The sequence below is a fragment of the Mustela erminea genome, chromosome 12 (assembly GCF_009829155.1).
Source record: "Mustela erminea isolate mMusErm1 chromosome 12, mMusErm1.Pri, whole genome shotgun sequence".
Taxonomy (NCBI): Eukaryota; Metazoa; Chordata; class Mammalia; order Carnivora; family Mustelidae; genus Mustela; species Mustela erminea.
This window is the reverse complement of record NC_045625.1, coordinates 19,498,326-19,526,261: the sequence shown is the minus strand read 5'-3', so window position 1 is coordinate 19,526,261 and position 27,936 is coordinate 19,498,326. Positions and strand designations below refer to the sequence as shown.

Here is a 27,936-nt window from a genome sequence, read left to right as displayed (position 1 = left end):
GCAGGCTGGGGATGTTAATCATCGACGGAGCCTCTTCCATCTCGACCGATTATAGGCCAAGGAGTGAGGATATGTGAGCTTCATTTCCTCCTCTCTGGAGTGGGGGGTGAAAATACCCCTTGCAGGGGTGTGGTGAGGGGTGCAGGTGGGTGGTGTAGTGGGTGCTTACGTGCTGGGTGCAGTCTGGGTGTCTCACACCCTTATGCTCACCTGTATTCACAGAACCCAAGGGGAGCCCAGCCCGGTGGTGAGTTGTGCAGGGGAACCTTCCCAGGCGCCATTTTGCACCCCAGGATTCATGGCCAGGAGCCGCTTGTTTCCAGAGATGGGCCTCACCCTGTTCTTCCCTGCAGCCCGTTCATTGTGTTGTGCGGGGCTCTGGGGAGGCTCGCCTCCTCCTGGCCGCCTGTGATTCTCCAGTCTTGGTTCTGTGTTGAGGATTATTGGTGGCATCTCTCCTCTCTCTCCTTCCAAGTGAAGGCCTACTATTTTCCACAGCTCTCTTCCCTCAAATCATGGGGGTAGAGTGCGCTGGTCAGAAGAGGGGCTCATGGTGGCTATGGGGAAGGAGGGAAGGGGCAGGCTCATCCCCATTTAGCTCTCCTGACAAAGACTCTGTCCTGGGACCTTTTAGGGACTCCTTCTCCACTGGTTGGTTGGGATTGTTCAGGTAATTTGACGGTCAGAGCTGGGTTTGAACCTGGGCTCCTCTGCCTGAAGGAGATACTTCATCACCGTCAGTCTCCGTTTCTTCTTTTGGATGGTGGAGGTATAGAATACTTACCACAGCGTTACTGGGATGTGTGAGGGGATGCAAGACGGCACCAGCTGCACCCCGAGTGAATGCTCAGGTGGTACAAATGATTGGAGTATACTCATAGCGTCGAGGTGCGTTCCTGGTGACCCCATCGTGGCCCTCCTAGATAGCATGTTCCTTGAGGTATCCATTAAATCCATTACAGACTTGACACGAAGCCTCCTTCTAGAACCTTCCAACTCCCGTGGCCACATGACAAACTGAGTGGCGAGTTCTGGCTTCTGTCCTGATGCCCAGGGTCAGGACTGTGGGAGATGACGCTGTTGGGCCTTTACGTGCCTCTGGCTGCTCTCTGTGGCCAGAACCAGCCCTGACATGGAGGCTTCTGCGCAGGTACGTGCTCTCCGGGCCTTTTAGGACGTGAAAACAGCCAGCCATTGTCTCCACTAGAAAAGAAGTGCCTCGGCTCTATTTTTATGTTTCATTATAAATAAACTTTTACTCCCCCTACTCCCTCCCAAGAAAACCACAGCTGCCTCAGTCTTTGGAGGCCTTTGAATTGAAGGCCTCGAGGAATGTGGGGGAGAAGGGCGAGTCCGGGAAGTCCCCTTAGTTGCCATCTTGTTGCTCTTGACAAAGAGCGTCAGAATGGCAGCTTGTTTTCCCCTCAGTCGATGGCGGAGCCAAGCAGATTGTGTGGAAGGAGATCCTGTGGGCCTCCAGGAACAGAGGAGCCTCCCCCCGCCCCTCATCTTTATTGGATTTCAATGAGTCTTTCTGCTCTGGGTCATATGTGCAGTGCAGCCTCATAAATGGCGCAGTGGAATTTTCGCTCCCTTTGTACTGAGGGCCTCAAGCACACTCCATGGCCATTGTCAACCCTGAATGGGGAAAATGCAGAAAACCCAGTAGAACTCATTTCTCGAAGGCAGCACTGAGATGTGGAATAGGACAGTTCTGCTTTTAGGCACAAGTTAGTCAGAAGGAGCTGTGTGGGAGGGAAGCAGAGACGGCCCTGCCCAACTCCACAGCATCAAGAGTGTCCATCTTTGCCTGGAAGCAGAGTTGCTGAGGGCGCCCAGGCCTCACAGCTGTGCTGTTCATTGTAAGATCAGAGGAGGCATGTGGCCATGGGGCATGGATGGTTCTGGAAGGAATCTGGAGGCTGCCTTTTCTGACCCTGCTGAGATGTTTTAGACCCAGGCTTATTGGATTAAAAGGACATGCGTTATTGTATCAGACCCATCTTGTAGTGGCCAGTTAAGTGCCCAGTCTGGGACATTTATCCATCCACATAGTTTTGGTGCCCGCCGTGGGCCAGGCATCGTGCTAGGAGCCAGCCAGGCAGGGGTGAGCAGATGGGAGTCCTGGGATTGTGATGGTACCAGGGCCAGCAGCTTCAGAAGGTGTGTACACAGGGTCACTCCTGTCTGATGAAGTTATTATCTCTGTGCTTCCCAGCCTGGTAGGGAAGCGTGCTGCTTTTCTATATTTTGGAACTGGGGGGATATTGGGGGGCGGTCCACTTCCCCCCTTCTTCTCACGAGGAGCCGCTGAAGGACTGGGGGGCAGTTGATCTCTGCCTGTTTTCTGAACTTTGAAGTAGTAGAGATTGGGTTTGAAGTCAGGCTCCTCGGTCTCCAAATCAGATGTCACACTTGTATTGAATGGGATGGTGGAGGAGAAGGCCTGGTAACAGCAAGGTCAACATGGTAGCCGTAACTGCCCATGATATTGCCTTGCTCCTGGACTTAATCCGATGGAGCTCTGCTTTCCCCATATGGAAGTAGCTTCTGGTTACTGCAAATTGCTGCCTGTATTTGGGAAAAAAGCCATTAGAGAAGGAACATTTCCGTTGCCCGCGAGATATAAGGGCTGGGTCTTCAGGGTGGAAGTCCCGTAGCTCAAGGGGTCAGTGCTGGAAGGCAGGAGGTGTCCTCTGGTCTGGAGAGTAAAGTTCCGCTCCACACCCCATTTGTCTCTGTGGTCTGGAGGCAGGAGCTGTTTGGAGAGCCCCTCTGAGGCATTGGGTTCTTCCTCATGGCTGGTTCTTCCGCGTGCTCACCAAGAGATCGTCCCACTTGAATGCTTCTCTTGCCAAGGTGCTCACTACCTATCCGCCATCCTCATTCCCTGGAGGAGAATGCTCCTGTTCCACCTGAGCTCAGAGCTGCTTCCTTTTGAGTTGTGTGCCCAGGACCCTCCCTCTGAGTTGTGTCTCCGCTTGTACAGAGCCACTCTCCCCTGGTGATGGGCCGGACTCTGGCTCTGCAGCTGCTACCACGCCTGCTCCACCTGGGAAGATCCTGCCCGCCCATGTGTATGTGTGTCATTGACAATAATAGTGCAAAGGCTCCACATCCGAGGGCCTTTCTAAGATCGTTTCCTGATTAATTAGGTCAGCGTCTCCAAAATCAATTTCCAGCGAAGTCGCGCCGCCTGGTAGCTCGGTTCCCCGCCCCGTCGGGCGAGGCACTTGGCGCAGGAGGCAATTCCCTGGCCTCTGACGCAGTTCAGGCCTCGTCTCTACCTGGGAAGGGAGTCACGTGACACAGCTCTTCTGTGATTATCCCGACTTTTTATTTTATCTGCCCTCCCCCTCAGATCTTCTATTAAACCCCCGTAGATCCTGCTTCAAACAGGCAATTAGACTAACAACGTAATTATATCCCTCAATGCTAATTGTAACTGGTTTAGGGGAAAAACAAAGAGAAAGAGGCTTCAAAAATCTCTGGAAACTAAAAGCAGCTGTTACAGTTTCCAGGTATTTCTGGTCCCCATGCAGTTCTTCGAGGGCCCTCGGTGCTGGCTGGCTGGCCCCTGCGTCTGCCTCGCTTTGCCCTTGGCCGGACCACCCCTAGGACAAACGTGGGCTTGTCCCCACTCTCCTGAGCTGTGGCACTCCTGTTCCCGGGGTGTGGCTCCCTGGCCTTCTCTGCTGCTCCTGGCCCTCGTGGTGACTCTGGTCTCAACCACGTTCATCTGGGTAGAGCCGCTGAGGGAGGAACGAATGGGCCAGGAGATCAAAAGTGGTAGAGGGAAGTGTTAGGGCCGCTGGTCCAGGCCATCGTCCCTCGGGGAGGCTGGGGAAGGCTGGGCAGAGTTGGACCTGGTCCTGGAGTGTGAGGGTGTTGTGTGACAAGGATGCCACAAGGAGACGTGTCCTGCCACCCTGCCTATTCTCAGGGTTTCCTGGGTCTCTCCTCTGGGTCGGGCCCTGTGCTGGGAGACTAGGCCTCCGTGCATGTGTTGGGGCCGCCCATGGCCTGGGGAAGGAGGCAGGCCCGAGGGTGGTTGGAGCAGCGAGGCCACAGGGCAGAGGGTGCATCCCAGGGGCTCCAACCCTGCCCGGAGGAGGTGGGAGGAGGTAGGTGGAGGGGGGCAGCTGGGGGTGTCAAGAAGTTTCCCAGTGGAAGTGATTCCAGGAGGGGACTGGGTATGGAGGGGAAGAGCGGGACAGAAGCCCTGTGGTGGCTGGAGCATTAGGTAATGGGGGTTGGGAAAGAGTGTGACTTTTACGTTGGCGGGAAGAGGGGAGTCTGTGAAGGGTCTGAAGAGGGGAAGCAGAGGGTCAGGTTTGTGTCTTAGACCAAATAGGCTCCAGGTGGCTGTTGTTGGATGGGAGGGCTTTGGATGGAGGCTGGACGTCTGTTTCTGGAGGCTTTTGAAGGAAGCCTGGGTGAGTTTTCATGAGTGCTGACTGCCCGAGTAATCTACCTGTGAGGATGGGGATGGACTTGCTCTGTGACCTTGAGGTGGTCCCTTGACGTCTCTAAGCCTCCTTTTCCTTACCAGCTTAAATTGAGGATGGTCATATTTGTTACAGTCCGTGTTGTAGGGGGCATATCAGAAACAGAATGGTTTAATGTTCTAGCTCAGTGCCCGACATAGAACACACATCAAAGCAGTACTTTGAAGAGGGTGCAGGAACCTGGATGGCCCGGGGCCCTTTTTCCCAATACCCTCTCCTCCTGTCAACTGTAGCATTTCAGAGGAAGGGAACTCAGGCAGCCCTACGTCGATGAACTCCTCTTGAGAATCCCAGCGGCTTGTGGTGGCTTTTCAGTTAACATGACTTTCTTCCATCTTGGGACTGGAGCCCTGAGCTTTTGGCTTCATGCCTTAGAACATGTGTGGGCCCATGCCACTTTCTTTTTCTCATACGGGGTTTCCCAGTTCGTTGATGGAACTTGCTGACGTTTCCTTTAGGGTAGGTGTAGCTCACGATGCCACTTTGAAGCCTGGAGACTTTCTCATCTTCCAGACGCCCATGAGCTTGGGAACCCCACCTTCTTATTTTTTTTTTTCCACGTTTCCCCCCAGTTTTACTGCAAGACGGTGGACACACATCACTGTGTAGTTTATGACATCCAGTGTGAGTTTGGTTGACGCATATTGTGGAATCATGACCACCGTTGGTTCAGCTGGGTTCAGACACCGTAAGGAGAAAAAGAAAAAAAGGAAAATAATTTTTTCTTTCCTGATGGGGAACGCTGAGGATTTATTCTCTTGACTTTCCTTTACCAGGCAGCGGTGTTAGCTGTAGTCCTCATGCTGTGTATTGCATCCCTAGGATTTCTTTACCTTATAATTCCAAGTTTGGACGTTTTGGCCATCTTCCTCCAGTTCTTCTCCCCTCCCCCTCTTGTAACCAAGAGTCGGATCTCTTTTTCTAGGAGTTTGGTTCTTTCTCTTCTCTTCCCCTTCTTCCCTTCCCCCTCGCCCGCCCGCCCGCCTTCTTCCTTCCTTCCTTTCTTCCACATTCCAGTTAGAAATGAAATCACGCAGTATTTGTCTTTCTCTGAATTATTCTGCTTAGCATAATACCCTCTGGGTCCATCTGTGTTGTCATAAATGTAAGATTTCCTCATTTTTTGTGGCCAGTGATTCCATTGCATACATATACCACAACTTCTTGATCCATTCATCCGTCGATGGGCTTAGGTCTTCTCTGTGTCTTGGCTGTTGTCAGTAGTGCTGCAGTGAACATGGGGTGCAGATACCTTTTTGAGTTAGTGTTTTCATTTCCTTGGGCTATATGGCCGAAAGTGGAATTGCTGGATGATACGGTCACTCTAGTTTTAATTTTGCAGTGAGTTACCATATTGTTTTCCATAAGGGTTGTACCAATTTATATTCGCATCAACAGTGCACAGCGGCTCCTTTTTCTCCATCTCTTCCAGCATTTGTTCTTTCATGTCTTTTTCAGTAGTGGCTGTTCTGACCAGTGTGGGGTGATGGCTCATTGTGGTTTTAATGTACCTTTCCCTGATGACGAGTGATGTTGAGAGTCCTTTCATGGACCTCTTAGCCGTTTGTACTACTACTTTGGAGAAATGTCTCTTCAGGTCTTTCGTCCATTTTTAAATTGGGTTATTGTTATTATTTTTTTACTTACGTTTTACTGTTGAGTTGTAGGAGTTCTTTACATGTCTTGGATATTAACCCCTTGTGCGATGCACATTCTGTGGATATTTTTCCCCATTCTGTAGGTTATCTTTTCACCTTGTTGATGATTTCTTTTGCTTTTTTGAAGCTTTCTTGTTTATTTTTTTATTTTGTTGCTTGTGTTTTATGTATCCCTACCAAAAAAATCATTACAAAGACCATTTTAAAGAGCTTTATTCCTATCCTGTGTATGTTTTCTTCTAGAAGTTTTGTGGTTTTAAGTCTTGCTTTTAAATCTAATCCATTTTTGAGTTAATTTTTGTGGATGGTATAAGATAAAGGTCTAGTTTCATTATTTAATGTGTGAATATCCATTTATCCTGGTGCCTTTTACTGAAAAGACTGTTTTTTCTCCAGTCGTTGGTATTCTTGGCTCCCTTGTCAAATATTAGTTGATCACACATCCTTGGGTTTATTTCTGGGCTCTCTAATTCTGTTTATTTGTCTGTTTTTATGCCATTAATACACTGTTTTGATGACTGTAGCTTTATAGTATAGCTCGAAACCAGGAAGTTGATGCCTCCTGCTTTTGTTCTTTTTTTCTCAGAATTTCTTCACCTGTTTGATTCCATGTAGAATTTGAGAGAGTTTTTCATACTTTTATAAAAAAATGTCATTTGGAGTCTTTTTCTTTCTTTCTTTTTTTTTTTTTTTTAAAGATTTTATTTATTTGACAGAGATCACAAGTAGCCAGAGAGGCAGGCAGAGAGAAAGGAGGAAGCAGGCTTCCTGCTGAGCAGAGAGCCCAGTGTGGGGCTCCATCCCAGGACCCTGGGATCATGACCTGAGCCGAAGACAGACACCTCATGATTGAGCCACCCAGGTGCCCCTGTCCTTTGGAATCTTGATAGGAGTTGCGTCGAATCCATAGAATGCTTTTGGTAGTAAAATTGACATTTTAACATTAATTCTTCCAGTCCATGTACACAGGATGCTTTTCCATTTATTTGTGTCTTTTTGGATTTCTTTCATCAATGTCTTGTCCTTTTCAGAGTAGAGATCTTTCACTGCCTTAGTTAAATTTATTCCTAAGTGTTTTATTGGTTTTGATGCTGTTAGAAATGGGATCGATTTCTTTCTTTTTCAGAAAATTTGTTGTGAGTGTACAGAAATGATACTGGTTTTTGTGTGTTAATTTTATATCCTGCAACTTTACTGAATTCATTGATCAGAGCTAATAGTATTTTGGTTGAGTCTTCAGGATTTTCTCTATATAAAATCACGTCATCTGCAAATAGAGACTCTTACTTCTTCCTTTCCAATTCTGATATACTTTCTTCCAGGAAATGTTTTCAAGCCCCCATGGCCCTTGGTTTGGGCCATGCAGTGCCAGGCAGTCTGGGCCTGGGTTTGCCATCAGTTATGCGGATGGGGCGTTTTCATTAAAATTTCCATTAACTGTTTTTTTTCATTTTAAGCCAGTGAGCAATTTATAGATTCATTAACTTTTTACTACACTTGTGAAGCCAGGAAGAGGGGAATAAAGGAAATGAAATATTTGGTCCACAACGTTTCACTAAGATGGTGGCCCTTAAATATGGAGGACAAAGAAAGCGAGGTTATTAGGGCTGGTCTGAAGGAGTGTTAGGAAGGGCTGGATCTTCCAGAAGGATCTAGAACTGGAATCTCCTGGCAGAGAGCACGGCCTCTTTTATCTGGCCCTCACCAGGAGCTCATCCATCCTTTTCCTCATAACCACTGGTTATTTTTTTCACCAGTGGCTGTCCACCCTCGGATGGCACACTCCCCATGGGAGCCCACCACTTCTGGGCAACCTCTGCGGCTCTGGACATGTTTCCTTACATTGTGGTATATAGTCTGACTCCTTATAGCTCTCTCATTTTCTTTCCTTTTCGTGGAGTTAGGTGTGGCAGGATGGGTGAGTGTGTGGACTCGGGGGCCAGAAAAGCTTGATTTCAAGTACTGACACAGTGGCTTTCCAGCCGGGTGATTTTTTTGGTCAAGCAGCTTCACCCCTCTGAGCCTGTCTCTTTATCTGTAAAATCACAACAGTATGAGGAGCTCTGGAAGGACCCAGAAAAATGGCGGCAGTGTTCTTCACTGCACAGTTACGTGGTGAGGATAAAACAGGATGGTTTACTAAAGATACCTGACCTACATTCACATTTCAGACGGTGCTGTGTGGTTGGACTGCTCATCTTGAACATTCTCGCTTGGTGGATCCACTCCCCTACCCTAGCAAGTCCCTGCACTTCTCAGGACTTTCTGTTTCTCCCATTGTAAAGTAGATGAGTAATTCCTCGTTAATTGAGGTTGTTGGAGGAGTTGAGACATATTTAACGAGACTTCTGGAGTTGCTGACCTGTAATACTATCTCTTTGCACACAGTAGCAGTCATAGAGTTGTGGGTGCAGCTGTATACGATATAAAAAACCTCACTCTCTGGGTCTACTCTCTGAAAAAGGCGGGAAGCTTAAGAAGACCTTCCCGCAGAGTTTGTTAGAGAAAAGTCTTAGGCTTGAACGAACTCTGCTGGTCATCTCGGGCAGCCCCCAGGTGGAGCTTGGGTATACATCTGGGTTCGGCCACCATGTCTGTCTATTCAAGGGCCCTCATCCTCGACGACAGACTGTAAACGGGTGTCTTTGCAGAGTCACACATCTTCATTCCGGAGAAGGAAGGCATCCCAGGAAGTCACCTTTTCCCGGTACCTTCCTTTACAGATGGGCGGCATGCGTTAAACCATGATGAGTTTTCCCTCGAAAGCAGTGATGCTGGAAAGCTAATCAGGAAGGAGGAAGAATTTCTGAGCCATTTAGAGCATGTGCTTTTCGGGAGTCGACTTATACAGAGTTACACAGGGAGTTTTGATTCTGTTCTTGTCATTTCACTTTAATGCCCAAGTATTTTGCACGGAGCTTGCCACTGTTCGCGGACACCCATTCTGATCGCCTCGTGAGTACTTTTTTACATTGCACATGGAGATTGTTTCCCAGTTTTCCTTATAAATAATGCAGTGGGCATCTTTGTGCAAGAATCCCTTTCCTTCTTTTGTGTAATATTAGAGTTTGTTCCCGAAGTGGATTACTAGGTCAAAGGAGATGAGAGTTGGCAACACAGTTGTGACGGTGGCAAGTCACAGTTAGACGAAGGGAGCAGTGGATGTGGCAGTTGAGGACGCACAGCTGCATTGGAGATTCTTGTAGAAAAACCCCATTTGGGAGAGTTGACATGACCCAGTGTTGCTTTCTCATCTTCTCTCTTAGCTGAGGCTGGTAGCTGCTGGCTTGTTTTATTGGCCCAAAGACTTTAGGCTCGGTCATGAGCTGGAAGCTGGAATGTTGATCTTTCTGTGGCTCAGCAAAAATACATATTTGGCGCCATGATTTGCAGAGTCCCACCCTGGACCCAGCGAGGGAGCAGTAAGTCTGATACTCATGAAAGGGGCTTGTGGATTGTTTTCAGACACATGTGGCCTTGCCCATGGTACTTCATCCTGGGCCTTCATTTCCTCTTCGTACCTCAAGCCTTCTGGCTAGGAAGATTGTGCGCCGATGAGAAAGTACTGTAGGTGCGCTGAAGGTGTTCTCCTTGGTGTCAGTCAGGAAGGGAGAGTCTGGCCTAATTTTGAATAAAGTGTTGGTGGTTGTCTGGTACAGGGGAGTTCCATGCTTTGGGTAGATGTCTGAGAATCCTACGCTATCTTTAAATATCTTCTCTTAACTGCTAAGTCATTTGACATTCTCTGATTTCTCCATTTGGATTAAATATGGGCTTTTTCCATATTCTGCTGCTTCGGCTGTGGGCTTTGCTAACTGCTGGTGTTCTGGTGGGTTGACGTTTTGAATTGAGTTTTATGGGGATGGAGAGGTGACCACGACAGTGAAGGCAGTGGCAGCCATTACGTCCAGCTCTGAGTCCGTACCAGGCACTGTTCTAAGTGTCTCCACATTTATTAACTCTTTTTATCACTTAATGATTTCATTAAATCAATTCACTTCAGGAAAGAGAAGCAAGACGTGGAATCTTGGAAAGGGAGACGAGAGCTAGGAGGGGGAAGAAACTTGCTGTTTGTCTTGGAAGAAATCATGGGTTTGAATCTCCGCAGCTACTGACTTTGGGCAAAGTCCCTTCATCTCTGCTCCCTCTTTTCTGAAATAGAAATCATGACTCCTGCTTTGTAAAGAATTAAATGAAGTAATGGGTGTAAAAATCCTGCCGATCGCTAAACAAATGTGGGGGGCTGATAGAGACCATGTTATTCCTGCCTTACCCCAGACTTGGGCTTCTGGGAACCTGAGCCATTTTCCTGGTGAAGGATGCCATGTAGATGGCATGTAGATGTGCTGGGCCACGCATTGGACGCTAGGGAATCCAGAGGCACGGCCTCTACCCAAAGAAGATGTATGCTCCGGCTTGGAAGACAGGTCATAAAAAGACAACTGAGTGTTTCAGCTGGTTGATCAATATGATTTGAATGGCCCTGGCAATAAGTGCTTTAAGGAAACAGGGGAGGGAGATTGGCTGGGGGGAGGTGGGAATGGAGCCACCAGTGAAGGGGAAGGGCCCTTTCTTTGAACAGTGTAGTTTGAAACCAAGCCTGTAGCCACAGCCAGGACCAAGAGGTTCGTAGGGTTGAGTTTGTAGGGTTGAGTCCTCATGGGACAGGAACACTCTTGTCTTTCATGATATGGTTCAGAAGAGATTGCCACCAAGTTTCAGTGTGGATCTGAAGTCCAGAGTAGTGGTCCTGAAGCGGGGGAAAGTTCTGGAGCCCTAGGAGCATTTTCATCTCAGCCTGCTAGCTGGCATCAGACTTCCGTACCGCAGAGCCTTCCTGTGAACGTAGTCTTCCAGATCTGGTCAGGAGATGCTTCTGGAGTGTCTCCTGGGTGCTTGGGTCTTCTGACTGATGGATTGGGAACAAGTAGCCTTCATATTATGAATTTGCTGTCCATTATAGATGGTGAGCAAAGGCCGGATGCAAAAGTATGCAGGAAGGCCATCCAGACATCCCACATGTTGGGAGACTGGGACCTGGTGGCCAGACGTCCATTTCTCAGACTTCCAGTGTCCCGTCAGATCTGAGCCATGACTGCTGGCTGGTGTGGAAGAGGACACAGTTCAGGAAGTTGTAGCCCCTACAGGGAAGCTAGACGCGGGCGGGGTGGAGGGGGGGAACCCCCGGAACACTGCCACCACGTGGTTGTGTCCTCCTGGAGCGTCCTGATCTGAGCTCTGTCCCGGTCGCTCCCCTGCTGTGCTCTCATTGACAAGGACCTGCATTTCCTGGGTGCCCTTTTCCCTCTGGCCTTCTAGCAGTTGAGCCAGAAGGATGCCCAGCCGGGAGATTGGAAGGTGGGAAGAAGGGATGAGCCCAGGGTGTTTGTCCCCACTCATTCTTGCTTCTCACCGTGTTTTCTGTGTAAGCAGCCTCTGGATCCACTCCCATTAGCCCTTGCTGAATAGCCCCAGCTTCTGGTAATACTATCTCTTCCCTTTCTTTCTTTCCAGGCTCCTTGGTTGCCTTCCTGTCCCCCATTTGATCTCAGCTCATTCATCACCTGTGTCCTCAGATCCCTGTATTAAATTGCCTCCGTTTTAAGTACCTAGGTTGGCTTGTCTTTTCCTGGTCCAGACCCTGTAGGGCATTACTGCCCCTCCCACCCCTGTCCCAGATCAGGCCTATTAGAGCATTTGGCTGCCCCCCCCAACGCCCCCTGCCACTGAATAGTCCCATGAGAGCCGTTGTGAGGTCATGGCTGCCCTGATGAATTCAGGATACCAGATTTTTTTCCCCCTGCAGAGCAAACAATTGTAGAATAATTTCAAAATAATTTGGCCGTGTAGATTTCTCAGTAGGCACCCATTGGAGTGTGAGGAATTAAAACCTTTCTTTTTCTTCCTGGGCCTCTCATTTTACAGGAAAATGGGTGAACTCCTTCCTGTCCAACTACAAGAGGGACTATTTGACTTTTAAAAAATTCATGCAGTCATTCTCCCCCTCCCCCTATTTGCCTGGGCTGTTGATCTGGTGATATATTTATAGAGATTGTGGTTGGCTGACCTGGAGTTATTTTGCAGTAGGAATTTGTAAGATTTCTACTTTGAGCAAGAGTCCCAGACTTTTCTTTCTTTAAAAAGAGTAAAGTCTTTCTTAGGGCATCTACTTCACCCTTCTGTAATTAGTCTTGTTTCCAGACCAAAGTGAGTCCAGTGTTGATGCAGATTTTTTTGTTTCTTGTGGATTTCTTTTGTCTCTGATCTTCTGTCTTCTTTCGTGTCCCTTACACTGAATTTTGAAAGGCCACAGTTCCTCTTTCAGAATGCGGTGACTGGATAGAGGGAACTTCGGGGGCCAGGAGACCTGGGGTTCTCTTTAAAGGGAGGATATTGGAGTAGTTCAGGGGGAGCAAGCTCGCTGCCATCCCCAGCTTCACTGCGCTCACCGCAGACATCAATAATCAATCACAGCACTCTCTGGCTGAGCTCTGATGTGGCCCCAGAATCCTTCTCAACACATTGCCCCAGGGGGCCACTAGTGACTGATCATACTTGGCACTGAAAATACAACCTGTTTGCCATTCTTGGGCTAGATGAGTCTCTAGGCCCCATTAATCACCATGGTTCTCTAAATATTGGCAGCAAGTTCCTTTAGGTTTTAAACCAACTGACTGACCTTTATTAAGCCCCTTCTGTATGCAGCATAGGTCTGGGATCTATGGAGCCAGAGAGAAGCCCGAAGAAGGTCACCACCCTCCTGGAAATGTTGCAGTTTGATGGGAACAAAGAGGCAGAGTGTGGTGTGTTTCTAGGTGTGGTCAGTGAGCACGCTCTTGGTGCTCACTGTGGTCCGGGAAGTCTTTGTGGGGCAGGGCCTGGGACCCAGCGGCTCAGTAGACCACAGTCTAGGCAGTGAGACCGCATGATCAAAGACAGAAGAAACACAGGAATCAGCAAATTTCAGAACTTAGGAGGGTCCTCAGAGCCCATCAGGTCAAAATCCTCCAATTGATAGGTAGGGAAACTGAGGCTCAGGAAAACAGGACTTGCCTGAATTTGAATGAAAGATAATTATATAGCTAAAGTTCAATAAATGATAATTCATTTTAATTATAACTATTTATAGAGCTTTTACTATGTACCAGGCATTGTTTTGAGAGCTTTATAAATGTTAACTGATTCACCCCTATGCAACCTTATGCACTGCGTACTGTCATTATCCCCATTTGACAGACGAAGAAACCGAGTCTTAGGGATAAGTGACTTCCCCAGTGGCACATGGCTCAGAAGTGGTGGAGTCCAGGCTTGAACCCCAGCCATCCAGCTCCAGATTCTCTGGGGGGAGATACTGTCCCGAGTACACCCCTCTGGAGGGATCAGAATATGTTTGGGTTTCTTTGTTTTTTTTTTTTTTTTTAATGTATTAATTTTACTCCCCACCATCAGGGTAACGACGCTGACCTCCTCCAGATCTGTGGCTCTTGTAGCATTGTTTAGCTCTAGCTGAGCACGGGATGGACTTTCTACCTTTTTATCCACCCAGCAGTAGTGTTCCATGGGAATTTTCCCTCTCTTTTACATCGGGGGAGACTGAGGCTGACGGGTGATGTTTCTTGAGCCCAGTTTCAGAGCTGCTTTTGGGCAGAATTTGAACCCAGGCTGCCTGACTGCAGAGGGCAGAGCTGGAAGGTTTCTGAGAGGCTCTCTGTCCAGCAACCTCGCTGGCAGGTGGGCGGACGGAGGGGACGGGGGGAATGGGCAGAATTTGTCAGTGGCAGCTGTCAGAGGAAGGGGTCTCCTGGAATGGTGATGTAGCTGCTGATCCCTGTCTGGGCACAGTGGCGTCACTGTGGCCGTGTCACAGGAGGCCCAGGCCCTTTACTGTGATCTCCTCAAAGAGACTTGAGGAGTAGCCTTTTTCTTTACTGCCTTACTTAAAAATACTTAAGGGGGGTGACTTTCAAACCCCATCCCCCAATTCTAGTTTCACTAATTTAGAGCTTGTAACTTTCTCTATTTATAATAGGTTTTTTTCCCCCTTGTGAAGCAAAAAATTCCCCCCTCCCGCCCCCAACTTCCTGCTGATCTGAAGCGAATATTTATCACATATTTAATGAGTAATCTGAGTCTTGGCCTGGTGAGGCTGTACCAGGACATGGTTTATGGCTGATCTGGTTTTAACTCGCTCCAGGCGGTTTTCCCTGGAGTTTTCTGTAAAATCATAAACCTGGAGAGAGAATTTTTGTGGAATCCAGTCACATGACTCGCTCTTTTGTAAATTGAGAGATTAAGTGTGTGACTGTAAAGAACTGAGACGCGTTTCTTTTTTGGAAAGAAAACAAACAGAGCAGCATTCATGCACGCAGAGGAGCGTGTCCACTCTTAAAGATGGAAAAATTGCTCGCCAAGGTCACCCCGCTGGGCCTTGGCCACAGCGTGGCATAGGGTTTGAGAACATGAACTTGGAATCAGAGTGTTGGGCTTGGAGGCCTGGCCAAGCCTCTTTCCAGCTGGTCCCTGCACTCCGCAAGCCTCTGGGACCTGGACTGCAGGACTGGGGACCATTCCTCCCACCCAGGGTGATCGAGGAGATTCACTGGGGCGGTATACCTAGTGCCTGAGCCCAGGGCTGGCATACAGGAGGCGCTCAGTAGATGCTGGCTGCTCTGGGGTTGCTGGTATTCTCTCTGTCAGAGGCCCTTCAAGCTGGGCGAACTGTACAGGCCAGCACCATGTGTCCCTGAAGGCTCTGCCCAGGCATGAGACTGATGAGCCCATGTCATCTGCACGGCAGCCCGTGAGGTGGCACCAGCATCACTCCCATTTTACAGAGGAAGGAACCGAGGCACTGAGAGGTCAGTGCACTGAGAGGCCAAGGTCCCCATCGTGGGTGGCAGGACTTAACACCCCACCTGACTTGTGCTGCTATTGGTGGCCATCACGATTTATTTTTGGGGCCTAAGGGTTTTGACTGCTGGTCCAGCCTCAGCGGATCCTCCTGGGACGCTGGCATCAGCCTTTAACTGGTCTTCACGGCTTTGTGTTGCCCCCCTCTAGCAGGCCTTTCGTAGACGCAATTCTGACCTTGTCTCTCCCGTGCCTGAAGTTGGGTGAGAGGTGGAAGGGAACTCCTCATAGTTGCGCTGTTACTCCGTTAGAATTCTTTTAATATAAATTTTTTTTAAAAAAACACCCCAAACCAATAACGTTGTGGGGCCTGACCCCAGGAACAGCTTCACCATTTTGGATGCAGCCTTAGAACCCGTTGTGATCCAGTGCAGATGGGAGAATAGAATTTATGTACATGAAACACCCTGGAGATGCATGTGTGGTCTCTGGGCTCCAGCCGTGCCGGCATCAGGCACCTGGGGACGAGAGCGAAGCTTGGGGTCTGGGCGGCAAGTCCTGCACAGCAGCCTGGGGAAGGGCACCATCCCTCCTGCCTGAGGTCAGGACGCCACCCTTCTGCTCAGGGCCCCAAATCAGGCCCTGGGTATGGAAGTAGCTTCATCTCTCACTTCTGTGTCTCCCAGGTGCCCAGAGGAGACCAGGTTGTCTGCTCACAGCCTAAGATGAGTTTTCCCACAGCTGCCGTTATTTGTCTGTTTGGAAACAGACAAATGGAAACCTGCCATTTATTGAGTGACTGCTGCATGCCGGCTCCGTCCGGGTACTCCTCACAGGCCATCTTAGGTGATCTTGGTGCTCCCAACAGCCCTTCATTCTAGAGCATCTCTTTTCTGGAACATGACGGTGGCTTCCATGCTGGCCTCCCTGCCTCCAGCCTATAGCCAGTGGTGGCTTCAAGAGGTGCACGAGCCATCAGGACAGCCCGTGGAGCCTTGGGGTAAAGCCCCAAGTCCTGTGCCTGGTTTGCAGGTGTTCCGTAATCCCCAGCTGTGATAGTATGACAGAGATGGTCATGACCATGGTGGTGATGATGATGTCAGCATTAGGGTCCTGCGCCAGTCTGTCCCCCAAAGAGGGAAGGTCCTGCCTGCACCTGGAGTGCCTGGGAAACTGACCGAACGGTGCTGGTTCCATCCCTAGGAAGCCTGATTTATGTCTTGACACTTGATCTCTGACAGCAGGGACTTGGGGAGGGCAGGGGGGCATTGTAACCAAGAGGAATAAAGACACTGGTCATTTCCCTGTGTTTTCCCTTGCAGTTGGAAACTTGGCTAGTTGATGGTATGTCTGGGCCTCCTTGGCCTCTGAGCTCTGATCTGGGGTGAGATCAGAGCCTGGGCCTGTCAGTGGGCTGATCCCTTCCTCCAGAGGAAAAGGCCTTCAGAGAAGGCTGAGGCCCTGCAGGCTTCAGGGGCCCAGGCTTTGCTGCTGGTCAAGATGGTGCCCTTCTCTTTGCTCCCTGACACTCAGCTCATAGCTTCATTTGCATCTAGACCATGCCTTCCCCTCTGCGGAGCAGGAGCTCCATGTGCCCTGTTCTAGCATCCTTCTCTTGGGGAAACTCTTCCTGACCTTACAGCTTCCTTGGATCCTGTTGTCAAGGATGCTTGCGGAGTCTAGGCCTTCCTCTTGAGAGCACAGATCTCAGTTGGTAATTATAAATCGATAGCGTGAAATAATTAAGTCATCACTGCCCGTCTCCCCTACTGTTCTTGCTGCTGTTGTGTTCCTAGTAACAGCTCTGGTGTCCAGCACACAGTAGGCACTTAGCAAGTAGTGTTTGGGTGAATGATAGGAACCATTTTTGAGATGCATGGTCCCCCCATGGCCCCTCTCAGAATCACACATCTACTGTGCAAGGTATGAAGACCCACTGAAATTCCCACGTCTGACTCCAGGTCTTCTCCAGCAGCACCCCCTCCTCTGGGACCCCTGAGCTGCCTGCGGCTTTGAGTAACCACGTTTGGGTGGAAAGCAAATACAGAATTAAAAATGAAGCACCACATGCTAGAGACGTTATCACCGAAGGTGATCTGAGAAACAAGGTCTAATTAGGGAATTTATAATGTATTTAGTTTCCTGGAAGTGGGATCCTCTTTGTAACGTGCAAAGCTATTGTTTGGCCTTGGCAGAATCACCCTTAATAGGTCTTTTCCAAGAACATCGGTGAACAATAAGCAGGGGCGGCCTGTGCTCGAGTTGGGGCTGGGTGGGTCTGTAGGCCAAGTTCACCTCCATTGTTTGGGACCAGGATTGACTGTGTCTTCTAGGCAGCAAGGGCCAAGCGTGTAGAGGAAATGGCCATTGACTTGGGTGAGAAGATGTGTGAGCCGTGGTCAAGCCACTGACTTCTTTGTGACCTTGGGCAAGCCAGTGGGCCCCTCTGGGTGGTTGGCTGATTGGTGGTGGAGGAGGGATGCGTAAGCTTCAGCGTCTCCTTCGCAGCGTTATTGGGAGGATTTGATGTGGTGTGACGATCCATGGAACGTGCTGTCCCAGTGACTTTTATCTTCTCATGTGCCAGAAAGATACAGGTCCTTTTTTCTTGGTGCGGAGGCCGAAGGTTTCTCAAGTCTTACCTCACTCTTACCTGCTGTCACAGCCCAGATCTGGTTTACAGAAGGTCTTGTTGGTCCTACCTTCCAGCATAGTCAGAAGCCACTTCCTCACCCCCTGGGTCCCAACCATGAGTGTGACCTCCTAATTGACCTCCTCCTGCCTACTTCCACCCTTGCCCCCGGTCTGTTCTCTGCAGAGCAGCCAGAAAGGATCGCTTTTTAAAATTTTATTTATTTATTTTTTAAAAAAATTTATTTATTTATTTATTTATTTAAAAGATTTATTTTATTTATTTGACAGACAGAGATCACAGGTAGGCAGAGAGACAGGCAGAGAGAGAGGAAGGGAAGCAGGCTCCCTGCTGAACGGAAAGCCCGATGCGGGGCTTGATCCCAGAACCCCGGGATCACAACCTGAGCCGAAGGCAGAGGCTTTAACCCACTGAGCCACCCAGGCGCCCCAGGATCTTTTAAAAAATGGAAGTCATATTATGTCGGTGTGCCAAAACCTTCCATTGACTTTTAAGGATACGAGCCAAAGGCCTTCAGTGGCCTCCCTTAACCTCCTCCCTTCTCCTCAGTCCTGAAATGCTTCCTGTTCCTGGAGCACACCAGGCACACACTCATGCCCTTGGGTCTTTGCACTGACCATTCCCTTCCCCCCAGACACCAACTCCTTTCCCTTCCCTTCCATTGTTTGCCTAACGACACCTGCTCAGATCACCTGGTTAAAATTGCAGCCTGGGGCGCCCTGGTGGCTCAGTGGGTTAAGCCTCTGCCTTTGGCTCATGTCATGATCCCAGTGTCCTGGGATCGAGCCCCACATCGGGTTCTCTGCTCGGTGGGGAGCCTGCTTCCCTTCCTCTCTCTCTGCCTGTCTCTCTGCCTGCTTGTGATCTCTCTCTCTGGGTCAAATACATAAATAAAATCTTAAAAAAAAAAAAAAAAAAGATTGAAGCCTGTGGTTCCTACCTTGCGCCTGCACTCCGATCCCCCTTCCCTTTCTGTCTTCCTCTCACAGAACTGATGACTCTCTGGCATAGGATATATTTTACTCATTTATTCTACCTAATGTTGCTCTCTCCCCGAAGTTGAATGTGATCGCTTTGAAGGCAGGAATATAGCCCAACTGCCCAGAACAGTGTCTCGTGTGTAGAAGCAGCTCATGAAATACTTTTGGGATGAGTGAATGACTTTCCCTAATTTGAGTCTTGTGCCTCAGTGGGATAGAAAGTTCAAGTTCAGTTTTGGGGATCCACTGGCTGTTGGAAAGGAAAGGGGTTTGCAGATGAGGCTCCGGTTGTTTGGGCCTACTTTTCCCATCCTCAGTGAAGAGGAGGAGAGAGTGACCCTCTGGGCGGAGTCCGCGGCTCTGGCAGGTGCATCCCACAGGTTCAGTGCCTCCTGCAGGCCTCCAGGTGAGTGCCCTTGGCCTCCCTCATTGCTGAGGCTAAGCATCTTCCTACAGGATCAGTTGTGCATGGTGGTAATATAAGATGGTATTTGTATATTCAAACATACGTATGTATGACTTGCACAGGCATAGTTTGGAGTAATGTGCATTTGATCCTTGCAAAAATAACATTCACGTGACTTAAGAAAGAATAGAAGACCTGAAAGGCATTTGAGCATGCAGGGAGCTTCTCCTGTGGGTTCACATTCACTCTTTCCTTCCGAGGTTGGAGAGAAGCCAAGAAGCAGTAAATGTTAGGGGTTTGGAACTGTCCCCCAGTGGATTTGAGGCTGTTCATCCAAAGCAGAGTACAGTAGGTTTTTCAGGAATGTTTGTTGAATGAATAAAGGAGTGATTGATTATCTAAGATCAATTGTTCTCTTTAGTAGTTCATAATGCATATAAGGAACTTCGTTTTCTGTGTTTCCGGAGAAATAATAATTAACGGAGTCAACCCTGTTTGCTGGAAGATTGGCCGCGTGCGGGCCCCAAGCTGGGTGCTAGAGTCACAGCCATGTGTGGGGTGTGGTCTTTGTCCAGGAGGAGCACATGGTCTGGGGGCACATAGGTGCTTCAGGAACTGTGGTCCCCATCCCATAGAGTTGGTGAAAAGTGCTGGTGTTGGTGGGTTAAGAGTGGTGGGGGGATAGTGAACAGAGACCTGTCAAATCTGGCTGGAGAGCTGGGGGAGTCACTGATGTGTCCCAAAAGGAAGCACTTTTTGCATTGCAGTGGGGGAGGGAGAAGGCCAGATCCTAAGTATACCTCTAGGGAAATGTGCTTCGCTCCGTCTGTCCTTGACTGGCCAAGGCACCATCTTGGAGATGTTCTCTTCAAGATGGTGGCCCTCCTCCATCCTCTGGGAGCTCAGGGGACCATGCGCACCCACATTCACAGGGGCGCTTCAGCCTCGCTGAGCCTCCGGCTTGGTTCTCTTATCGCAGAAAGGCATTTCATTCTTCGAGATCAGGCAGCCAGGACCCAAGGAGCTGTTTTCCTCCATTGTGCAAGCATGACAAATCATTAATTTTTGATTGATTTGCTTAGAATTATGGGCGCCCCAGCATTCTTTCCGCCGCTGAACAGCTGTATAACAAATGAATATATCAGTGTGCACAAAAGATTGGAGATCTAAGAGAAGCAATTACATTGGCCACCCTCCCCCACCCTCACCCCTTCCCAGGCAGCGAAGGGAGGAAATTTTTACCAGAAATTCCTCAAGTGGCTTAAAAAAAAAAAAAAAAAAAAAGCCTCTTTTATAATTGAATTAAATCTTTATCTCTTCATCTTTTGCAGCAGATTTCCAAACACATACCAGTTTCCCATGTGCTTGGGTTCCATCCATCCAGGAGGGATCTTTAATAATGAAATTTCGACTCGTGAATTAAAACCAAAATGAAAAAAAGGAAAAAAAAAAAGAACCAATTCTACCCCTTTTTTTGCTTTTTTTTTTTTTTTTTTTTTTTTTGCTTTTTTTAAAATTTTTTATTTTTTTGGTCGCTGCTATTGCTTTAAGATTTTGGAACCGTACCAGTGCACTAAATGTGACCTCCATAACTTTTAAATTAAGAATTTATGCTGGCTTGAAATTTATGAAATATTTCAGCATGAAAGAAAGCCTTTTTCCCTCAGGAAAATTGAGCAATAAATCACAGCACTGTGGATTTACTGCCCTAGAGCCAGCGAGAGATAGGATTTTTTTTTTTTTTTTTTTGCTTCATTCTGAAAAAAAAAAATGTAATCATATAAGACAGCTTAGCTGCTATCCTCCCACTCTCTAGAATTTTTAATTTCAGCTGTTTCTGCTTGGATTTATTTCCAATATTCCTGCTCGGCTTTTCAATTTCCTCAGTTATTAAATTTTAATTCAGTGCATTAGCATTTAAATTAAAAAAGGGTTTATTTTATCGAAATCGTTGGCCAGCCCCCATCCCGTAGCACACGAATTGCCTGTTTCTGCCATTTGCACAAAATGTGAAATGCAGCTAATGTCCTACAACTTACATTTGCACAAATTCAGAAATAAAATTTCTGGGTTTGGAATAATATTTTCTTTCCAAGAAAATCCTTAATAAGAGAATGGAAAAGAACAACTTAACATTCATTTGGGAGGGAAGAGGAGGGTCGAATGAAACCAAAAATAGCTTTGCCCGGGTCCTACAGAGAAACTGGTGGAGGAGGAATGGATGGGGCTGGCAAAGGGGGACCGATGCCCTTACGGGGAGCTGGGGAAGTGGATGCCTGTACCCTCCTCCTGCGTGGTAGGCTTGAGGGGGAGGGTTTCTCATGGGCCCACTGTGCCACGCCCCATTTCACTTGCCATAGTGGGGTTTGGTTAAGGTTGGGTCACTTCCACAGGCAGCAGGAGAGGATCTGATTTAACTCTCGTGCTTCTCGTCTAGTTTTTACCAGCGAGAACCTTGTGTCCGGGGAAAGGAAGGAGCCTGTGAGACACGGACACAATCAGGCAGAGCTGTGTCCGTAGGAGCCCATGGTCCAGTGGAAGCCACTGCCGTGTTGCCGTTGCTTAAGCCGTTGCTACGCTGGCCTGTGCTTAGCATAGGCTGTATCACTTTATTTGACTTTGTTTCTACCAGCCCTTTGCAAGAAGCCTCAGAGCTGTGGGGTCTGGTGGGCACCCGTGAGATGCCGACCTGCTCCTGCAGCCCAGGATTTAGACCAGACCCTAGGACAGGCTGGAGAGAGTCCTGGGGCAGTGCAAGGTTGGCTCCGCCTCTCGCCCATCTGCGGTGCAGTCAGCATAGTCCCCACTAGTTAACCTTGTCGGTCCTAGGAGATCGGTCCAGGAATTGGCATTATTGCCATTTTGCATGCGGGTAGACCGAGGTCTTGAGTGTGCAGGTGGCTTGCCAAGAACCCCATAGCTAGGAAACGGCAGGACTGTTGGGGGCTCCAGACGCAACACTGTCTGATGCTTTACCCTGTGCTGTTTGATTTGAGTTCCAGTTGGGAATCGGGTCAGGTTACACTGGGTTGAGGTGAGTTTGTGGTTTAGGTTGAATTATAGGAAATTGCTGGGAAAATGGCCACGTCAGAGGGTCAGCTTCATTCAAGTGGTCAGGAGTTGGGAGGACATGGACAGAGCTGGTCTGGCTTCTCAGTGATCCTTTCAACTGAAGGTTGATCCCTGCAACTGAAGGTTGGTGCCCTTGGCACTGTGGGCTTCCATAGGGGCAGGGAGGGCGTGAGAGGCTATCCCTGGTCCTATGGTGGGCCTGGACCCAGCCAGGCCCATGTGCCCTGACCGACGGGAGCTGTGATGGGGACACATGCTATTGTGGACATCTCTCACTTGAGCCTGTTGTCCGTGCACGGGCCCACCTGTATCAGTTCCCCGGATCCGCCGGGAGCCACCCCACCCCTGGGGCGCATCACACCTGCCCAGGTGAGGCTCCTCCCACCAGCAGCCCCATTTCTCCCGTGGCTTCTCCTGAGTTTCTGTGCAAGGGTTTCTTTGGGCAACGGTTTGAACATTTTTAGCATTTTGTCTTTGTTTCATAAAGATCGGTGGAAAACAAAACTCAGTCTTGCCACTGGTGGCAAGAAGTGCAGAGCATTGCAAACGTAATAAAAAGGAAACATAGGTGGCAGTGCCTAGCTCTGCCAGAGACGGAGCATCTTTTCTTCTCCCCAGCCTCGTGTTCCCTGTCCGCATGCAGTCCACTCTGGGTGAAACTGGGAAGGAAGAGGACCCCCCCCCAAAAAAAACCAAACACCGCAACAATATGTGCAAAATGCTAGAAATATGTGCCCAGAGTTGAGTGGGAAAGATGAGAGATCATTTGGGATTTTAAAATTTTCTTTAAGCTCTCTGGGGCAGAATCTGCACCCACCCCTTAACCACTTCTGCCTCTTCACGATATGAAGATTAAAACAACGTCGTCCCATTCACTTTCCATAGAAGTTTGGAGGAATGCAAGATGTCGGAAGGAGGCTGTAATTGATCCTGTTCTTTTGCTCCCAGTGAAATGATATGCAAACCATTTTCCGCTTTCTTGTTTCTGCCACTGAAATAATACACCAGCATCCCATTAATTTTTCCCTCCCAGGCCTCACATTTCTGCCTCCTTATTTGTCCTTCATCTTTGCATTTCCCTCCTGTGGGCAGTGGGGGCTGTGGGTTTACCTCATTTTCCAATTGGCTGTTCTGAATGTTGATGGGAGAGAAAATACTCCAGAGCTTAGGAAGCTGGGCCCTGCCTGGAGTGACCCAGACCTGGGCTTGTAGCTGTGGAATGTTGGACGAGTGACTTAAAATTCTTTGACTCTCCTTGCTTCCTTGTATGTGTTGGGGGACCTGTTCCGAGGGTTGAATAAGGAGCATTAAATGTGCATACACTGGCACCCCAGGGGAGGTTAGGGAGTCCGGATACCCCAGGGAGCCAGGCCAGAGGGCTGGGTATAAGGCAAGAGGGAGCGGTGGGGACTGGCAGCTCTCGCTGACTGTGGTCGCGTGGAACTAAGTGCTGCTTTCACTCGCTGAAATCTGGCCTTCTTTGGGTGAAATTCTTTTATTTCTCCATATTGACTGTTTGAATTGAAGCCTGCCATCTGGTTTTGCCAGTTTGTAACTTCTCAAAAACCTGCGTCAAAAGGTAGCTGTTGTCGCTATTTTAGACCTGCAGTCCTGAAATTCACAAAACTCGAAAACAAAAAGAATTTCATGACTGGTGAGGTGGTCGGACTTGACCTGAAGGGAGAAGAGACTAATTCTGTCTTCGTTCAACCTCCGTAGGGCCTGATTGCACAAGTTTCCCTGTGGAAATACCACCGTGCTTGAATCTGGGGTTGGTGGGGGGCTGCCCAGACCCTGCCGGGGTTGTTGCAAAATACAGAGCACATGTGCTACTTTACCTTTCTAAACTTGGAAGTATTCTGAATTTGGAAACACGTGTGTGCCAGAGTTTGGAGCCTGCGTTATTCTGCGATTACTATTATTATAAATGCGTTAACAAAGCCAGAGAAAGTGGCTACAACCCGTGCCTTCTTTCCATGTCCATGGCCTACTTCAGCCTCTGCAGCAGAGGTTCTCCCAGCACTGGCCTGGGCAGGGAGGTCAGGAACCCCAGATGTTTGTCATTCTGTCCTCCTGAGACTTTAGGCAGCTCCCTCCTGGCCCCGGGCCTCAGTTTCTCCATCTGACCCAGAATTGTATGATTTCTGAAATTTTCATTGGGTCAGCCACATCTCCTCATCCCCCGCCCCAACCCCAAGTGAAAGAGATTAAGAACCGGCACTTTCTTGTCTCTCCCTGCTAGTAGGGTTGGGGGAACAGAATATTTTAACATAATAGGATTTTCCCCCTCTGGTTGGTAGGAATAAATCTGCGGCTACTGTTTTATTGGAAATCCCAGATGAAAATAAAAATGGTGCAATTCAATCTCAGATTTAGCTGGTTACTTACTTTTCACTGAGTCCCCAGGGCCCTGTGGTTGCTGGGTTTGTGTTGGCAATGGGTGCTCTGCTAGATTTAAAGGGCCAAGCAAATTCCGGGGGCAGGGCCTGGGGGGGCGTGTGGTGTGAGGGGGTGGGGGTGTCCTGACTCCCTGTTACCACTAGGGGCAGATTTTTCCCAGCCTGCAAGAATGGAACTGGGCTTGGGCCAGCTCTTCCCTTGGATCAGTCTGAAGACTGGTGTTGAGGGGGAGCTTGGTAGGGTGGCAGTGGGTGCAATCTGGGCTCCCCTCCCTTGGCTGATAGAGGTGTTTTGGGTTTCTTTTGCAGGCTGACGGAGCCAGTGCAGCCGGAAGGAAAAGCACCGCAAGCAGGTACACTCTCTTTCTCTTGCCTCCAGTTGTACCCCTCCCTCTCCGCATTTCCCAACCAACAGCCTCCTCTCTCTGGTCCTTGCCTTCCCTGCCAGCCAGCTCCCTTGGCTGAGAAGTACACATACCTCCCCAGAGGATGTGTGGTTATGGGCAGCACTTTCCAGCCCTCCTGTTACCCTCGCTGAGCACCCATGATGCACCAAGGACGACTAGATCCCCGATAGGCCTTTGGGCACTCATGCTGGCAGTAAACTAGAGGACAAGCAGAAGAGTGGGCAGAAGGACTGGGCTCGAATCCCATCTCGGCTGCTCTGTTGTGAACTCCTGAGCCGCCCGATCTATCCTGGTCTGGAATTCATTGGCCCAGCTTGGGTCCTGTGCTCGTCTGCCTGAACCAGTCACTCCACAGCAAGGGGAGGGGATACTCTGCTGAGCCACACGGGGGCTGTGTCCTCACCCTGGGAACTGGCAGGAGATGGGCGGGGGGGTAGCCTCTAAAGGAAAGCTGGGCTGTCGTTACCAAAGAAGGCAGGAAGAACTCTGGACAGGGCTGCAGAGTGGCTGTCCACCCCTGGTGGGTGGCACAGGCACTCCGTAAATGTGAGCGCTGATCCCACCACTGTCGCTCAGCGAGGGCAGAGCACGAGCAGCAAGACGACCTTTACTGGGGGCATCAGAGGCAATAGGAAGGCAAAGGACAGACCAGAGAGGGCGCTCCAGGCCACGCACACGAGATCTGGAACTCTGGAATGGGCTCTGGGATTACCTACTGGAGTTGGGGTCAGAGCACGGAGGCCAGGCAGGGAATTCACCCTGTAGCCCATGAACACTAGTGCTTCAGAATGTTGAGAGATTTTGGTGGAAAAAAGGTTTGTGGCCAAGCAAGTTGGAAGGACAGTAGGTTAAACAAAGTCAACAGATTTCTTTGCAGAGGGACTTCTTAGTATTTCGTGGACTGACGTGTGTGCTTGAGGGCATCCGAGATGAGAATGCCGTGTTTCTCAAACTTTCTTAACCAAGGAACCCTCTTACTGAAGTTCAGCTGCAGAGGAAGTATTCCTTGGAACGTGCTTTGGGAAACCACAGGGAGCCATTGGTCTTTGAGAAAGAGTAACCTGTTTGGCTGTGTGTTTTGGGAAGATCACCCGGGAACCCTTTGCAGGATGGATTGGGGGCGCACAGCGTGGAGGCAGAGATACCCGGCTGGAGGTCATCGAAACCCACCCCACCCACCTCCTCATGCATCAGTCTTCCCCTTGCTCAGTCTGTCTTAGCCACCGTGACCTTCTGTGTATGTAACACTCTAAACCAGGGGTCGAGCAGCTTTACCTGTGAAGGGCTAGATAGTAAATATTTTGCGCTTTGAAGGCCATAGGTCTCTGTGATGACCTCTGCACCCCCCGTGTGTGTGAAAGAACACAGATAAGACATAAATACACAATCTGGGGTTTGCCGGCCCCTGCCCTCAGCTGACATTGCCTGAGAGCGTTTGCAGCTGCTGTTCCCTTTATCTGGAATGTTCTTTCTCTGCTCTTCCTTCTTGACTCCATCCTGACCTCCGAGAAACCTTCCCGGCGCCTCTCCTCGAAGGGCCTGTGGCCTGTGTCCCTCCTGGGTTCTTCATGCTCGCTCTTCATGCCACATGTTTGTATCATTTTTGCTGCCTCTCCCCTTAGGGTGTCACGTCCATGGGCAGAAACCTCTAGCAGTGCTCAGAGTTAATGGGATGGCTACCTGAATGAGGTGGAAGAAGTGGGGGTGATATAGGGCTGGGATGCAGTCTGGGAAGGAGGGGTGGGCTGCCAAGTTGGGACCTGTGAATGCTGGCAGGGATGCATGGGGCGAGCAGTTGCCCAGTGCCTGTGTCTCTCTCCTGGGCCCCTGGTTGTGGAGTTTTGTGTGAAGAGCAGTGCATGAGGCTGTGGTCTATGGGGGCAGTGGGAGTCTCTAGCCTAGGAGCGAGTGCAAGTGTTTCCTGGGTTGGAATGTCCGGACTAGATGGGCCCTTGGGATTTGTCTAGTCCCACCCTCTTACTGGACACGTGGGGAGGGATGGCCCTGCTCAGGGTCACATGTCAGGCCTCAAACCTGCCCAAGCAGGGTACTTTCTTTACTCACCAGTGCTGTGCTTGAGTGAGGGTCTGGCCAGCTTCTCCCACTGCGCCCTCCGTGTTCACTGGGCCCCTGCTGCAGTGGATTTAAAGCTGAATAGTCAGTCATTCAGCAGGTACTTGAGTGTCTAGAGAAGTGGACAGAGACAAACCTCCATCTGTTTCTCATGACTTTTCATGCACCTTGTCCTTAACTTTCTATTGTAGAATTTCTCCCACAGCAGGTGGGAAGACAGCAGGCAGGTTCCTCCATAGTGGTAGTAGCTGCCTGAAGTTCTGAACTGAGTCTTACCAGGCACAGGCTGCAGTCAGAGTGAGAAGAGTGCGGGGATAGATTAGCGATGCCTGTCCTGGTCAGAGGAGGGGGAACATGGAACATGTGCCATCTCTTTGTCCCACCTGACTACTCAGGCTTGCACACACTCAGTGATGGAGCCCTGTGTTCTTGCCACAATGCCAGCCCAAATCTTAGGGTTGTGTGTGACTTGAGACCTAAAGAAGCAATTTCTAATAATAATGACTACTACCGTTCAGTCAGCACTTACATGTCAGTAAGTAAGAGCTATGTGATTTAGTTCATTGTTAACTTATGCAGTCTTTCTAACAGCCCTGTGAAGGAGGTACTCTTATTAGTCCTGCTTTACAGATGAGGAAGCTGAGGCACAGAGACGGGTGTGTACGGGCCTCAGGCTCCCCAGTGGGAAATGTGTGATGGAGCCCGGATGCCTACCCAGGTCTGATTTCTCTGGTGCGTGTGCTTAACAACTGCGCCCTCCCCCTTCTCGGGATGAAGTGGTCAGTTAAGATGTTAGAAGAGTCTGTTAGGGACCCCGGGCTGTGCCATGGGCCAGGGACTTGTGAGAAAGGCAGGGACTTCGAAGGAGCGCCACGAGTGAGTTTGTATTGATTGTATAATTAAAGGTAATAGAGCGTCTTTGAGAAACCA

General features: G+C 49.4%; 1 protein-coding gene across 14 annotated transcripts in view; it reads left to right on the top strand.

The window, feature by feature from the left end:
* ZNF618 (zinc finger protein 618) overlaps positions 1–27,936 on the top strand; it is a 208,585-nt gene that overhangs the window by 99,757 nt on the left and 80,892 nt on the right. For all 14 annotated transcript variants that reach the window (XM_032306318.1, XM_032306327.1, XM_032306320.1 and 11 more), the window contains exon 2: positions 24,836–24,879. Coding sequence is in view for 13 of the 14 variants with exons in the window: in XM_032306327.1 (XP_032162218.1) it covers positions 24,836–24,879 (44 nt within the window). In the remaining variant the exon portion in view is untranslated. The remainder of the gene's footprint in view (positions 1–24,835; positions 24,880–27,936) is intronic.